Genomic DNA, 16654 nt, shown 5'->3' with positions numbered 1-16654 from the left:
TTGCAAGTGTAAATCCTGTGTATCATGTTAATCCAAGAGCTGAGTGATAGCAAATTTTCATAGAGTAGGCCTACACAATGGGCTATGTGCTTGTTAAAGGAACACGCCACCCAATGTCAGTAGTACAGACAAAGTAGCGTGTTTCATTCTTTATCCATTTCAATATCGGCTTATCGGTGGAAAAAATGGCCGATACCGATAATTATAAAAATGCTAAATATCGGCCCTAATAATCGGCCCGGCCGATAATTGGTCGACCCCTAGTTAGGATGGAAGCGCCGCTTTTAAGATTGACCGTATTGTCTTTTTCAGGTCAAATGGCCTTTTGAATGGGAGTGTTAAAGCACTACTATTTTGATGTGATCATACTATGATCACATCAAAATAGCTATTTTTAAAACACTAAGAAGGCTTGACGCAACACAAAACTTTGCTCGAAGTATCACCAGGGTCTGGGTACACATGAACTTGAGCATTGAGAACATTGTTTACTAAAAAGAAAGGTTTTGGCAAGATAGCATCGAGCGGAAACAACAACTATTAAAGTGAGTTGTTCAAAACCTTTCTTTTTAGTAAACTCGTTTTAGTAAACTCTATCTCCATCAAACTAAATAAAAAAATTGAGTCCACTGATTGCTTATCCATATTTAACAGCACTGACCTGATAGGATCAGTTATAGATTTGCAACATTCCGGACATCCTTACATCCATGTCTGTTAGATAACCTCATTTCTTGAAATCTTCTTTAATGTTAGATGTCTGACTTTACAGTGATTCAGTTTCAAGTGTGCCACTGATTTGATATACTGTAGCTACCTGTACCTCATTTGTCTGGTGCTCTTTGCTGGTGTGTCTTGTCATGTGCTCATATGCCAAAGGGGTAAATAAACCCCTGGCCCGCTCTATGTAAGCTGGCAGTGGCAGGTGCAGCCTACTTACTGCCTACAGTATCGTTGTACCGTTTGTTGACTCTGGAATCTGAGCTCACTGTGTTAATTCTGTGGCAAAAAATGACCAGTCCTTTCCCGCAAACATTAGATATGTCCCCATGAAACCTATTTTCAGTTGACTTACTAACCTTTAAAGCTGCTGTTAATTATTTTTCCATCTGATGTTGCTATTGCATAGATGAAAAATGTTTATTCCTAGAACCCTCCCAAAGTATCAGTGTCATCTGACTAATTCTAATGGACAGACAGCAGGGGGTGGACTTGTATGTTAACTTGTGGAAGTTGCCCAGTTTACCATTGTTGCTTAGAGAGCAAGCAGCAACAATGCACAAAGGGCTTGGCTTGCTCTGCATTCGATAGGTATCCTAAGTAGGCTTACTATATTCCCCTCTCAAGGCAATGGAATGTTGAATAAATACAGTGATGGCTCAACACAGCAGATGCTTCAAATGATTGACTCTCAAGCTGGGCTTGATTATCATTCTTCTGGAGTAGAATGCTAAACAGTGCCTGCTGGAGTAGGATTCACTGTCCACCTATTCTACTGGTGTTCATCTCCACTCTGTATCTAGTGGGTCTTGTCTCTGGATACGTTTGCTGTTTGCTTGCAAGTGACTGTGTTTTGAGGGAGGCAGTGCAAAAGGGATGGTGATTAGTGATAAAGTGGTCATTTGTACAGCTCCCCACTCCACAGTGTGTCCAGTAGCTTGCCCTGAACTATGTAGCTAGATAGAAATTCTCATTTTGCTTTGTGTAGTTCCCCAGATTAGATTTCTGCTTCATGTACACAAATCTTGTGTTTTGTACCCAGAATGTGTTCTTTAGTATTCGGTTGATTGTGTGTGTGGCTGTTAAGATGTTTCGTGTTTAGTGGAGCAGACGCAGGGCGCAGAGCACAGCAGGTGTGGCCACAGTTTGATCAGGATTGCAGTGTGCATGTAGAGTTTGGGCTTACATAGTTTCAGATCATCCCCTCATCCACTTGTTTTCAGGCTGCCAAAGCTGTCTTACCCTGTGTGTACGTGTGTGTACGTGTGTGTACGTGTGTGTACGTGTGTGTGTGTGTGAGATTTAAGACCTTGAGTGGTGGTTTGTAGTGGAGGGCTCTTGGCAGGGGCAGCCTGGGGCCGAGTGCTTGGCTGGCCCGCCGTCCACATAACAACCCGGTCAGACTGGACATGCAGCTCTCTTGTGCTGTGGAGGAGGCCGTGTCGTCTCTGTAAACAGGGGAGGGCTGAGGGAATGGCTGTGAGGGAGGGAGGGCCCCTGCATATGAATGAGGACAGTTCCCCCCTCTCCACCAACTCGCCTCCTGTCTCCCCCTCTTTCAGCTGCCTCGCTTTGCTTACCCACTTCAGTCAAAGGAAACATGCTCTCTCTTTCTCGCTCTCCCTCCTTCTCTCTTTCACTCACTCTCTCTCACTGCCCCTTTCCCACCCTCCCTCCCATACCCACACTCTGCCTTGCTCTCTCTCTCTCTCTCTCTCTCTACACACACACTAACCCTCACACACTCCCACCCGCTCCTCTTGGGAGAGTCTCGCTGCAGCGGCACTGTGTCCTGGATATGAGCAGCAGAAGCTCAAATGAGATGTTCTCTCGGAGCTGGAGAGAAATGGAGGATTTTTTGGCTTTGTTTTAAGTTTTTTTTCAAGTTTTTTTTTATCTTTCAACCACGTTTCTGCCTTGATTAATTTTCAAAAGCAACACGCGTAGCGGGGGATTTGTTTTTGATGCTGTTGGCTGCGAAAACCCTGTGGATTTGTTAAATAAGGGCAGGACTGAGACAGTGGAGGCAGCACGCGAAGCAGCTCTTCTTGGATGCCATTCTCCCATCTCCATGACCTCTCCAAACCGGTTTCTGTTTTTGTGGGAAGGGGGGTGTTCTGTTTGGTGAGTTGGTGATCCTCGGAGCTTACGAAACACCTGCACTGGTTCTGCCCCAGCGAGCCCTCTGGCAGTGCGTGCACCCCCCGTGTCCGCTCCTGCTGTGGTGACCGCGGTGAGCCGGTGCCAGGCCGGCTTGGGGCCGGGGGCGGCTGCCGGGGCTCTATGCGGACGCAGGAGCGCTGGGCAGCCGCGGGGCCTGGAGCGCGCCAGCAGGCGGAGACCACATGGAGTCCAGCGGCTGCAGCCCCTTCCCCCTGTGCTGGACACGGGGCGCCTGCGTCTACTCCTACGGCCCGCCGCTGCCAAGTACGTCCATCACACCACAGCGGCTCTGGAGACGCCACGCTCCTCTGCCACGCTCCTCTGCCACGCTCGCTCCTCTGCCACGCTCCTCTGCCACGCTCCTCTGCCACGCTCGCTCCTCTGCCACGCTCCTCTGCCACGCTCGCTCCTCTGCCACGCTCGCTCCTCTGCCACGCTCGCTCCTCTGCCACGCTCGCTTCTCTGCCACGCTCCTCTGCCACGCTCCTCTGCCACGCTCGCTCCTCTGCCACGCTCCTCTGCCATGCTCCTCTGTCGTGCCTCTGTCTCTGTGAGATACGAGCAATGCTTTCACTTGGTGTTCAGTAACGAGCCGCGTGAAGGAACTGTCTTTGTCTTGTCATCTGATAGTGCTGAAAGATAATGTTGAAAGCTTGATTTTAGAGATGTCCTTCAAATGGAATGCTCTGTTTCTGTTGTTTAGTTGTTTGTGAGTCAAGCGTTGCCCTTTGTGCGTGTAATCAGAGCTATGATGGAACTGAGGTAGATTGCAGAAGCCCAGAGTCCTCATGTTACTGTGCCTGAGCTATAGAGAGCCCTTTATGATCCAGCTCCATAATTACGCAATCCAACAAAAGCCCTGTTTCTCTCTCGCTGCCTCATATCAATCAGCTGTTTTAATGACGATCTCTCCAGCTGCACTCAGAACACGATAAACTCCTGGCTGCATCTTACCGGAGGGCCAGCGCTGCATGAAGCGGCTTCATTACTCAGGGCTGAATTCCCATTCGTCTTGGACTGATTAAGTGTCAGTGTGCTGTGTGATTAGTGTGCCTTCCCAGAGGTGGATAACTAGGCCATGTACCTGCAAGTGCCAAAGCAGCGGCAGCAGCAGCTGGCTTGCCTTGCTTTGCCCTTCTCCAGTTCAGCTACTCACTGGAGCTGGATTGGATCCCCCAGTATCTGGGTAAAAGACTAAATGGAGCACGTTAGATAATTCGGCAGCTCCAAAAATGCCTAATGGCCTCCTGGAGGTTGAGCAAAGGTAGCTATCTGATTTCATGCTGTGACAAGACACAGCACACATATTTTTTGGACAGACTTTTGTGGTTGAGGTTACCAACGGAATGACTTGGTTAGTTACATAATACGTAATATCCTAGGGAGCCTTTTTGATTGTGTTAATTAAAAGCGCTTAATGGATATACTTTAATATTCTGTGGACTTTTTGACGGCAATGCAAACTGACATTTTTCTAAGTTTGGGTGTAAATTCATCGTTCGCACCCATAATAAGCCATATGAGGTTATATGAAGACTAGCGGCTCAAGTTATATTGTGGTGCTATCCATCATGGTCTTTCTGATATGAATGTTTTTCCAGGCCAAAGGTATCAGGTGAGATGTTTTTGAATGCTGTAGGGAGCCCCCTGTTCACTTTGACCAGTGCTCAGCTATTGATTTCAGTCATGAAAAGAAGAATGCACCGGCATCCTGTGCAAACTAAACAAACGTGGGAAGTAAACGAACAACTTAAAAATGCAACTTAAAGATGGGCAGGTTACATGTTCCTAAAAGAGATTTTGGAGGCTGTTTCTTGATTGGTGCCTTTTTACCTAGCTTTGCTTTGACCATTTACAGTTAAATCAAAGGACCTTAGCCACAGGAGATGTGGGTTTTGCTCTATTGTACTGTTTTTGTACTGTATGTCTAAAGGCTGACAAGTAGATGGATTGAAGTGTGCAGTCCTAACTCTCCGTAATGTCGGCGTAAAATCCCCCTTTGAGTGGACAGCTGAAATGTGAGCCGGTTCTCAGCTCTGGCCTCTTTTCAGACGCCCGTTCCCAGGTAGCACGGAGCTGATCTTCTTACCTGCTCTTCCAGCTGCTCTGGCTCTCTGACCTCCATGCTCTTGTGACTGGCGCCAGTGTTTGCGTTGCATTGTTGTGTGGATATCTGTTGCCCTATACCATAACACACTATAGCGTGTTGTTATTTAATGCCTTTGTTATGTGTGAATCTCCTTAGGCCTTTACAGTCCCCGCTCATTGCCGTAAGAAAGTTACTTAAGCTTAAATTTTTCACTATTGTCAGAGATTTCTGCCACATATTTCGCAGGTTAAATACATACTTTTGAGGTAAGGAGGTTAAATAGACACTTGTAAGGTAAGGAGGTTAAATAGACACTTGTGAGGTCAGGAGGTTAAATACATACTTCTGAAGTGTTTTAGAATGTCAGGTTGCTTTGAATGCTGGCACTGTGTGAAAATGATGACCGAATGGTCATTGGGCCACAAATGGCACTCATAACTTATAATCATTAATCTCACTTTGCATTAACTCCAGAGACCCGCTGTGACCGTACAACTAAAAGGTTCCCAGAGGATACCTGAGCTGTTGGTCCAGAGAATGCTGAATGGTTTTTTGTAAGGGTCAGGGAAGGGCAGGCAGAGGAGAGTGCCTTAACCATACACAAAGGCAAACATCTATTGTGCAATAGGCCTGACAGCTGATGGCAAGTCTTGTGACTCCAGTCAATACAGAGCAGTATTTGATACACTCCTGGGAGAAGTCACCCATGAGTAACCTACACAAGGACTAGGAGGAGCAATGATGCAACCACTGACTTGACCCTGAAGGATGAGCAGCTCGTCCTTATTCGTAAGCTTTCGACTGCCCTCTCATTTGATCTCAACGTCATTGTTTATAATGGATGCCACTTGCTTATTATGGTTTTCATCACTGTGGAAGATGGGAGTGGTTGTCTGAAAACCCAGTGGCATACATTTCTGGTACAACAGAAGCAGTGTATTTGATGTAGTGTTTTGGGTCCACTTGTGGCTGTGGCTGTGGCTTATATTGGCTGAGCTCTCTGGACACAGTAGTGCAGGCCGCGGCAGCCAAGCAGAAGAAGGCTGTATTGATTGGGCGCTCATCTCCCTGCGTCTGCTGCTGCCCATTGACCCAGCAGTCTACAAGTATCTCCAATTCAGCAGATGGAATTTGTCCATCCCTGTTCACCAATGATTAGTGAGACAAAGCTCTTTTGAAGCCATGGAACATTGTAGCCTCTGGGGCTGGTGGCTGGCAGACAATGCGGTGGAAGTGAAGGTTCAGCTCAGCTGTGATGAATTCGGCCACTTCGTTATTTCCTGTCCTGTACTTATAGATTAATTGCATGATTTATAACCGCCCAAAACTGTTGCCAATTTTGGGTATTTATGCAACAATGCTATGATTTCCTTCCATTGCTACAGACTTAGCTCAGGTGTTGAGCTAAGTCTACATTTCCTGAAAAACAAACATGTTTAGACTGTAAGTACACACCTGTTTCTACTATTCCTACTAGTTCTCAAAATAACTTCATTTGAAATTTTGAATGGACAAAACCCAACAGTGTTGTAAAGTCTTTTTCTGTTACGAGGGAAGAGTGACAGGCAGTCAGTGTTCTAGGCCCCACCTCACTGATATGCTGTCTGGCGGAGCTCCCATTATTTGTTTACCAAGATTAGCTTTTTCCGCAAGCCAACCAGTGAAGCGCACTGTGCTTGTGTGCGTTGGTGGCGCAGGGTTAGCGGCAGGATCCCGTCCTGATAAAGGGCTGTTTTCGCACAGACAAGCCTGGCCCTGAGCCCATCCTTCAGGAAGGGGCTTGCTGCATTCTCGGGGGCTCCACTGGAAAGGACCGACAGGAACAAGATCTGCACCGTGACTCAGACAGAGGATTCAGAGCAGCCAGGGGTATTGTGATAACCAGGATGTGACGTGCCGACAAAGGAAACTCTGGCATAAGTGTTTTTGTGTGTGTGTGTGAGGTTGAGAGTGTAATCTTTTTTACTGGGGCTGGAAAACCCCAAAGAGATAAAGCAGTTGGAAGTGAGCGGAGGTAGATGTCCAGGGCGCGAGGTGCTATCCTGATTGGGCGCTCATGTGTATGGAGAGCCGCCGTCGGCGCCGCGTCCCACTGCTCTGTGGCTCCAGAGTGGTGTGGAGCTGCTGGCCTTTCCGTGTCCGAGGTAGGGAATGAGTGCGCACAAGCTCAGCGCCGCTGCCTTTAGTCTGGTGCACTCTGTAACGTTACGACAACACAGGGAAGGGTAAAGGTTGGAAGGGTATTTTGTTTCGTTGTAAGCACATGCCGAGTTGTGCTATTCCAGAGTTGCTGGTGTTTACATAGCTCATTTTTGCTGTTTTACAGTTCTGAAGTCTCTGTAGTTTCATTGGAGTGTTTAGCCCTGCCTCAGAGGAATTGAGTGAGTCCATGTTTCCGTTTCTGTCCGACTTGAAATATGTTGATAGTAGACACAAAGTTCAGAAGGGCCAACTTTAGAGTGATTGACCTACAAATGTTTAACGGTTAATGAAGACGAGAGGTAACTCAAGCTGCATTGGTAAATTTCTAACAAGGTGAGGTAATGAGCTTGCCGCCCAGGTGTTTTATGTGTTTGCCTCCCTTGTCTTTTGTGCCTTGCAGTAGCTGTGGGACCAAGGCTGGCAGCAGAGCTCCAGTTTCTTTAAAAACAATAGGAGCATTTGGCCTGTTATAGATGCATTATCAGCACAGCTATGAGAAATGGACTACATTTACTCTGTAGATTTGCACTCTAGCACCACTTTATATTATATCATGCCTCCCGTCTACCCTCTGACGTCATATGCCACCTTTAGCCCATTTTCAGCCTTGCAAATGCAATAAGGAGTGAGTGCCTTAATGGAACCCTTAGCCAGGAGATGCCAGACTCCATCATGGATGTCTGCTGCCTTCTGTGCCCTGGTGGCTGTTGGTCTGCTGTGCTCCTGATGGCAGCTTGTCATGTCATTCCTTCCACTCTTCAGCTGTCTGGCTGGTTGGGCTGATTGACTGTGATGTGCCCCTAATGTAGTGCTCCCATCCACATTTAGCACTCCTTCCACTGAGGGCTGTGTATTGTGTATTGGCAAGGATCTTGCAGTACTGTATGTATCATGACTCGATGGATGTGATTCAATGTTTGTCAAAACTATACGCAAGGCCATATATTGCATTTATTTCTGTCTAATCTTAGGAAAGCTGTCCTAGTGTAAAGTACACATGAACATATGCATACAATCTGAGTGAAAATTGGTTTATTTTGCAGTCAGAACAGTAGGCCCTTGATTTGCATTTATCATCATATTTCCTTACACCTCTACTACCTTTTTTGCGAATACTGGTCTGTCTTTCCACCATGCAGATTGCAAAAGAATTGAGTTTTTCCAAAAAGCTTGGTATTGGAAATATGTAACTCTGTTATTTTGGCACTTGATGAGGAAAGACTGCAATATATTTGCCCAAGAGTTTGGAATGCTTGGCATAACAGTACTATATTCTTTTATTTGTACAATATTCTTGCTTGTTAACAGTTCCTCTGTTACTTTGGTCATAAAATGCATTTCTACAATGTGTTTACCTCCTGAAACCTTTTCAGAATTCAGAATAACACTGAGGTTATGTTGGATATAATCTCACAACCTATGAAAGACTGTGAAAAGACAGGGCTATACTGTAGTTCTGTCTTGATTCGTTTTGTTGATCTCAGGGCATAAGCAACTTATGGTTAGACCAGGGATTTACTGAAGAGGATTCAAGTATTATATTCTTAACAATTGCAGAGCCTTGATCCAGATTTTCCAAATGAAGAGCCAGATGCTTCTGTTTTTCCTCACTCATAATTCTGTATCAGAATGATTTGTGCCTTATGAGGCTCCTGGGTAATCCTCTTAAGGTTGGGGCAAAGATGCTACACCAATCATTTAGTTAGTCATATTTGACCATCTTGGCATTTATTCCTGTTTTATGCACCTTGTAGTAATCAGACAGAAGTTTGGCGCATACAAACGGTGAAAGTGTTTCAGAGTTCTGCTTGCAGTGAATTTGTGTGGTGCCCTGGAGCTGTTATCACTGGAAATAATGAAGAGACAGCAGAAAAGCAGAACACAACAACACCCAGGCCATTTACTGTTGAATTGGCCCTCCCACTATATGGCACTTTGACCTTGATCTCTATGTTGGAAGCACAATGCCAATGTGTCACCCATTTTACTGCCAAACTATAGCTAACGAAAGAAAATCCATTGTTTTTGCTGCGACCACCACTGATCATTGTGATCACCCCCAACTGCCCCATGCTTTTCATTACCCATCACCTTTTGGTACCCAGGCACTGTTGTTTGTCAGTGTCCAAGCAGTCTCTGCTGTAACTGTGATTTGGCCTCGCCCATATGGACCCACTCACCTCATCTCATATCTTCTCTCTTGGGCAGAATATGACGGACACCTAGCACCCACTAACGGGATGGCGGCGGCTTACCTGGACCCCAAGCTGAACCATGCGCTGTGTTCAGGGGTCAAGCCCCGGGTCAGCGCGGCGATGGAGAGGCCCCCGGGGGCGCTGGAGCGGGTGCTCAAGGTCTTCCACTACTTTGAGAGCAGCAGCGAGCCCTGCACCTGGGCCAGCAACATCCGCCACGGGGACGCCACAGACATCAGGGTGAGGACATCAGTCTCTCTCTCTTTCTCTCTCGGTCACGCTGTCACGCTCTCTCTCTCTCTCTCTCTCTCTCTCTCTCTCTCTTTATCTTTCTGTGCTTCGACATATTTTTCTCTCTTCATGTCCCTCTGAACTGTTGGTGTTTTTCCTGGTTTCCATGTTTTTTTTTCTGTTCTTTAATCATGGTCCCTTTGATTCTTTCCATGTTTTGGCAAATCACCATGTTTTCCGTAGGGTGAAATCATTGAGTTGGTGATGTGTATGTAATATCTAGTTCCTTTAAATACCATTGTCATTGTAAGGTGATTTACTCCTAAATATAGACTACCCATCACTATATTTAACCTACAGAGGCCATAAAGAACTTAACCCTTAGAACCCTAAGCTGTTTTTAGGGCATTTTCACTACCTTTATTCATAAGGATTTATTCTGGTCATTGTAAGTGCCACACACATATATTATATATTGTTTTTTTCAGGAGAGTTTAGGCTATTCAGATCTGCCATCATTTCATGTATTAATACTAGCATTGATTTTATTTTGATTTTTAAAGAATTAAAATATAAAAAGTGTATTATAAAAATTCTTATATTTCGACATGTATCTCACCATTGCAAGCTCACAGCTCTACATGCATTTCATGTGTGTGTAGGGCAGACTGTCCTGAATCGGGCAATATAATTGCCATGTTGGAGGGATACTCTGGGGCTGAGCAATTTACAGAAATATTTGCTGTGTGATTTACGGAAATAAAATGCCATTTTTTATTTAGTGATGAAAAATGACCTTTCTGCGCTCCATATCTGTGACACGAACTGATCTGACCTGACTTGACCCGAGGTTGCGTGTTAGCCTGCGTGCCTGTGTGTATGCAGTCATAATAATTCTCAACTCTTTACTGCATTGCCATGAACAAAGTAAAGGCAAAAAAGGTGTTTATTTGTTGAACAAATTGGGATGCAATGTGAGCCTTGAATTGGATGCCATGCAGGAATTTGCTAGGATCTCAAAACCGGAATATGAACATGCTTTGCCATAGAGAAACACATGATAGCATTGGATTATAAACATGCTTTGCCACAAGAACAGACAAAAACGTGGGGTAAGTCCAGCTATATGAAGTTATTATTTTGCTGTCACTTCGTCTGTTTTATAACCCAGAAGGATGAACTTGGTATCAAATGATAGCTCTGAGTCTCCTCTTTCATCTGACATGTGTGGCATATCTATGCGATCACGGGTCCGCGAGTAATTCAAACGAGAGTAATGAGTGTGCAGCGTTGGTTTGTGTACATGACATTATTTTGCAGTCACTTCGTCTGATTTTATAAGCCAGAAGGATCGATAAACATGGTACCAATGGATAGCCCTGTGCCCCCTCTTTCATCTGATATGCTTGCCATATCGATGCGATCACGGGTTCGCGAGTAATTCAAACTAGAGTAATGTGTGTGCAGGTGAATGCAGAGAAGTATAGACTGTAAATATGATGCAATTTGATTTAATTTCATGATTTTTTTTAATTTTCATACTTGATCGTACAGACAAGTGTGTAGTCTCGTTGGAAAGCCCCACTTCTGCTCTGTCGTTCAATAAAGGTTTCATCTCGCTGCGATGAACCGTTCCGGAGCAATGTAACAGAGAAGAAAGGGTGTGTTTTTTGACGCACTTTGCGTCAATCGGGTTCTAAGGGTTAAAGAACCTATTTGGCTTACATGTTTATTTTCTGTGAAGACCTGGATCTGTCAAATTGCAGTGTTGTTTGTGAAACACTTGCTGTTCTTGCTCAGAATATAAAAATGATATGAAACCCAAGCTGGCAGTCTGATTGCTGAGGACTGCAGAAAGTGCATAGAAACCTAGCCAGAGTACCTGCTGCAGCTCTAAACTGGTTACAGGTCTATCTCATATTGTGTGCGCATCTGGCTTTTCTGAAGCACAACATAGTATTCCATTTCCATTTGTGCAAGAAACCTTATTACATTTATTGAAGCCGTCCAGTTTTGGAATCAGCTTGGTAAATATTTAATGCTATATTAGTTATATATTTTGGTGCTTGAGCTAAGTGCACTGGTTTGCAAGAAGGCAAACAACCTGTACCAATTTATTATTTCTACACTGACCGCACTAATCAGATTGAGCACATGCTACTTTAATGTAATAAATGAAGTGAAAGAAGACAGGTTTCCTGTAAGCCCATGTGAGAACATCCAACTCTGGGCCGTCACCTCTTCTAGTCAGAACAGCAAGGCATTACCCTCACCCAGTCTCAGGCCAGACTGGTCAACATTGTTCACTTCTGCACATCAAGTCTGCAAATTTCACTTCACTCATAATAAATGTCATAAGAAATGTGTCATTGCATTGTGTCATGTAGTATTGTTAACAGTGTTAACAGTGTGTTAACAGTAAGGTCAGATTAGGTCTTAATTCCATGAAGTAGATTTGACGATCATCTTCTGATCTGCAGAATTGGAAGTTTATTAAATGGGTCATAGTTGCACCACTGTGGGCGAGCAGTGTCCTAACATTGGTTGTTCCACAGGGGGTCATCCAGAAGATCCTGGACATCCATAAGGTGAAGTGTGTCTCCTGCTTCGGCCTGCGCCTCAGCCACCTGAAGACGGGGAAGGTCCACTGGCTGCACCCTGACCTGGGCGTGTCCCACGTGAGGGAGCGCTGGGAGCGCATGCACCCCCAGGAGGAGTGGAGGTGAGGCTCAGTCCATCATCAGAGCAGCGCTATCTCAACCCCTCATCAGAACACCACAGAGGCCTCTCATGCAATATGGAAATGGAGATGTGGGGACGAGTTTATCAGATGTGTATTTTTGGGCTCAGTGAAATGATAGTCATTCAGAATCATCCTTCAGAGCACAAGTCAGAATCGTTCTACAAGGCGTATTTAGACCTGCCCAATTGCCCAATTGTGAAATAGGCTTCATGGTGAAATGCTTTGTTTATGTGGACACATGATCTAAAATAAGACTTTGGTATGGGCACCCTAGGCGGACCAGTGCTGGCCCTTTCTGCTCGATGCTCAGGCTTAATGAAGCACAGTAATAGCACTTTATTTAATTGCACCGTTGTTGATGCTGAAAACATTGCCGTAGCGTAGTCCAGAGGGAATCTGCCTCTTTCTGCTCAGCCGCGCTCTAATGAAGAGGCTTTTGAGTCATGTATGCTAAGCTTTCATTTCCAGAGGTGATTAAGGCTGCGTTAGGCCTGTAGCCTCGTGGCCTCTGTGAGGAGTCTGTGCGGAGGAGAGCAGCACCAGGCCTCATTAGGCAGAAAGCTAGTATTTCAACACAAAGGACCGTAGGATACGCACGCATGCTAATTAAAACGCTCTCCCTGTTCAATCTCTGCCTCTGCCAGGTTTGAGTGTGTTGGGGTGATTTGAGTGAGGATTGGTTGGTATAGAGCCGTGGCTTTAGATGGACGAGGTCGGGTGTTGAGCGTGGTCAGAGTCAGAGGAATGCGCGAGCTGAGTCATAGCTGTGGCGCTGCTGTGTCTGTCATCACCTCTGGAGAGGACCGAGTCTGGACGTCTGCTGTGTTGTTGTGTTGGCCTCTGCAGTGGAGAGAGAGGCCAGATGCTGCCCACTCGGGCAACACAATCCACTGCACTCATATGGCATTATCTCATGTGTAAACATGTTCTAAACCCTGACTGTCGGCCTCTGTTGTTCACTTCAAAAGCATACATATTCATCCTTCAGGTTCGATGGATTTGTATGCCAGGATTAAAGCTTTAGGCTTAGGCTTAATGTAAGAAAACAGCGTTGTAGTAGATGTTGTTTTAGGCATGCGCATGTAGGATAAGGTACTTGCACACAGACTAGAGTCAAGGTTATGGTTATTGATGTTACATTGCTCTTGGCAGGGGAAAATACACCTGTAATTTCCAATTAAGCATGTAGAGCAATAAGCGTGTTTGCCCCCAGGCAAGTGACCCGTTACCCCTCATGCCTGTAATGTTCTCAGTCCTTAGAGGCTGCAGCTGATCACAGAGTCCAGGTGAGACAGGATCATCCAGGCATTTGAAATGCTTGCAGATGACTCATATCGCCTGGGCACGTATCACAGAGGCTTTTCCGCCTGACTGGCTGTATCTTAACAAAACACACTCCTCCTGCCTTTGAGCGTTGCCATATGTAGGAGCGGTCAGGCTGAGGTCACTTTGAGAGGCTGCGCACGCTCTCGCCGAGGTGCCCGTCTCAAGCAGACTGAGTGGATGTTTAACCCTGAGCTTGACATTGTAAGCCTTCAGCACTCGGTGCTGCGCAAGACGCCTTGGAACAAAGTTCAAGCTCAAGCTCATCAGTGTCTTGTCTGACAAACGCCTCTGTTCAAGCAGCCTCTGATAATGGGGAAGAGAGCGGTCAGTATTCCGCAGAAAGGCGTCCAGTTAGGGAGCATTTTCAGCAAATTAGCCAGCCAATAGAGAAGGCAGGGTGGATGTGAAAGTGAGGGTTTTGTGGAGTTGGCTCAGTGTGTGCCCTGCATGTTAAAATGCTCCCCTGATGTCCTGTAGCACGCTGTGTACCTGCTGTGCTTTGCTTCCTGACGTTAGTGGGAACCTCAGCTCTGAGTCACTCACTCACCTCCTCCATCTTTACTGAGCTAAGATTAACACCACGAGAACCTCCGAGCCCACAGAATACTGCCTGTAAACATCACCTGAAGCAGCTGCCTGTAAACATCCCCTGAAGTCTGCCTCTCTAAAGCTTGTGTTGTTTTTTTTTTTGCTTAGGTATGAGCTGCGGATACGCTACTTGCCAAAAGGATTCCTGAACCAGTTCACAGAAGACCAGCCCACGCTCAACTACTTTTATCACCAGGTGAGCCACACATCAGTGCGCTCTCTCAGTAAACACTCAAGTGCTCAGTGCTGGAGACTGCAGCTTCGCAGCGTGTGCCTGACAAGTGAAAATGGGTCGCCCCACTCAGCCTGAATCCTCACCGCATGGTACCTGAGGTTGGAGCAGGATACTGGCAGCGCTGCAGAGTCATTGCAGGACATGTGTGGGGCGTCATGTGGACTGGGCCGCAGTCCGTCCTGATGCATCTTCACCACAACTTCACCATGTCTGTGTTTCCTGATGATCCGCTCTGAAGTGCTGGTCTTTGGCAGCACTGGAAGTTCAATGAGAAGCTTCTGCGCACAGATCCCTAATCACCACACACTGCATCCTTAGTGATATCTTTCTTTCATCACTTTCTAACATCCACACACACCCGTATGCTTTCTCTTCCAGGTTAAAAGTGACTATATCATGGAAACAGGGGATCAAGTAGATCAGGACATTGCACTTAAACTGGGCTGTCTTGAAATCAGGTGAGCCAGAAAGATTTCACAACCTTTAAGAATGACAACTATGAACAACAGAGTCCTATTTATTAGTGTTGTCAATTTCTTTTTCTCTGCAGGAGGTTTTTCCGGGACATGAGAGGAAATGCACTGGACAAAAAGTCTAATTATGAATTATTAGAGTAAGTTAAGCATTCTTACATTAAATATGCATTTTACATCTAAATACGAAGCAATACATATTCTATTACAATGAAATATGTTGTACAATGAGTTGTTTTCAGCTAGTAACAATGGTCCCAGCAGGCTTAATTTGGACATACTTCCCAAGCACACATGTTTAAGGGTGATGTTGTTCTATGTTAGAAGCCACGCCACACTACATCTACACTCCACACTGTGCAAGTTCTAGCTTCATTGCGAGGTGTGAAGTAAATATGGGTCAGCGTGAATTAACAGCCTGGTGAAACGCGCTGTGCTCTATTTATAGCCAGAAATCTAATTGATCTCCACACACACACACACACACACACACATTTCCTGCAGCGTGGTACTGCTCTGCTGTGCCCTCACTGGTGCGTTAGCATTCGTTTTAAGATGTGTGCGTCTTACACTGGAGCTGGAAGACTGAAAATGGAACTCTCTGAAGTACACTTTTTGGAGTCATCTGGTTCCATTGTGGCCATTATGAACTGCAGCTGTTCACACGGTGCTAGCGCAGGGTGCCTCGGCTAGTGCTTGTGCTGGCTAATTCTTATCAGCTGTCATCTGCCAGAGTTGAGTAAACATCTCGCTGTCCCACTCTCATTTGGCACAATGATTCATTAGCACAGACCACCAGATAAGGGTGTGAGTGTCCTCTCGGCCAGACAAAGGCTGGTGCAACCGTCTATACAGATGCTAATGCAATCTCATGGTCAGTCCCCTCAGTCTGGACAGAGACCTGACAGCTGAGATGGTCACACTAAATCATGTGTCTCCCCACAAGCTGCTGCGTATGCTAATGTCACGTACTGCAAGCGCAGCAGCTGAATTTCAATAAGGATTCCAGTGTGTGCGTTGCGGCGTGGTGGCGTGCCGCGTCCCCAGTTAGCCCCGGGCACTGAGCGTTGTCTTGTTCTGACTCCAACAGAAAGGACGTGGGACTGAGAAGGTTCTTCCCCAAGGGGTTGCTGGAGTCTGTCAAGGTGAGTTCCTCAGCAGAATGCTAATAGCAGCACTCTCAGGGTAGTAAGCAGAGAACCATTTCAGATAGGAGCTGTAGCAGAGTCAGTGTCTTGAGGTAGCTGATAAAGAATGTGCCTGTCTCTTCCCCACTCACACACTCACACACAGGCTCAGGCTCAGTCACTGGATTACTCAGCCAGTGCTTAGCAAGCGAAAGCTACGTCTGATTCAGCGTCATCAGTTTCCCTCACACAGAATCAAGCACTTAAACATTCTCTTCCTCTAACACACTCTCACACTCACTCAGTCACACTCACTCACTCTCTCTCACACTCTGTCTCGCTCTCTTACACACACACACACACACACACACACACACACACATGGACGCACAGTTGACAGTGGCACATGCACTCTCTCAAGCCTAGTTTGTGGCCCAGGCTTGTTGTGTGTGTTCTGGAGAGGAGCATGCAGTAGCTGTCTTTTTCACTTCTCTGCTCCTCACTACACTGCCAGCCCAAGGGGGATTGTCCCTACTCACACTAGGCTTCACATTCTGCATGA

General features: G+C 46.0%; 1 protein-coding gene across 9 annotated transcripts in view; it reads left to right on the top strand.

The window, feature by feature from the left end:
- The window catches only part of ptk2ab (protein tyrosine kinase 2ab), a 59038-nt gene that overhangs the window by 13889 nt on the left and 28495 nt on the right, over window positions 1–16654 (top strand). For 4 of the 9 annotated variants that reach the window (XM_076281143.1, XM_076281140.1, XM_076281139.1 and 1 more), the window contains exons 1-7: window positions 6671–7116; window positions 9383–9609; window positions 12156–12322; window positions 14366–14453; window positions 14871–14950; window positions 15043–15105; window positions 16056–16110. In XM_076281143.1, coding sequence (XP_076137258.1) covers window positions 7029–7116; window positions 9383–9609; window positions 12156–12322; window positions 14366–14453; window positions 14871–14950; window positions 15043–15105; window positions 16056–16110 — 768 coding nt within the window. In that variant the 5' untranslated portion in view covers window positions 6671–7028. Of the gene's footprint in view, window positions 1–3021; window positions 3148–6670; window positions 7117–9382; window positions 9610–12155; window positions 12323–14365; window positions 14454–14870; window positions 14951–15042; window positions 15106–16055; window positions 16111–16654 lie in introns of those variants that run through there. The other 5 variants (XM_076281144.1, XM_076281142.1, XM_076281151.1 and 2 more) reach the window with 4 other exon arrangements.

This window comes from Alosa pseudoharengus, unplaced genomic scaffold (assembly GCF_046254945.1).
Source record: "Alosa pseudoharengus isolate Yale_2024_CS ecotype anadromous, Long Island Sound unplaced genomic scaffold, YU_APseudo_1.1 YU_APseudo_1.1_scf_12, whole genome shotgun sequence".
NCBI classification, from domain to species: domain Eukaryota; kingdom Metazoa; phylum Chordata; class Actinopteri; order Clupeiformes; family Clupeidae; genus Alosa; species Alosa pseudoharengus.
The sequence above is the reverse complement of the archived record's forward strand: the minus strand, read 5'-3'. Positions and strand labels throughout refer to the sequence as shown.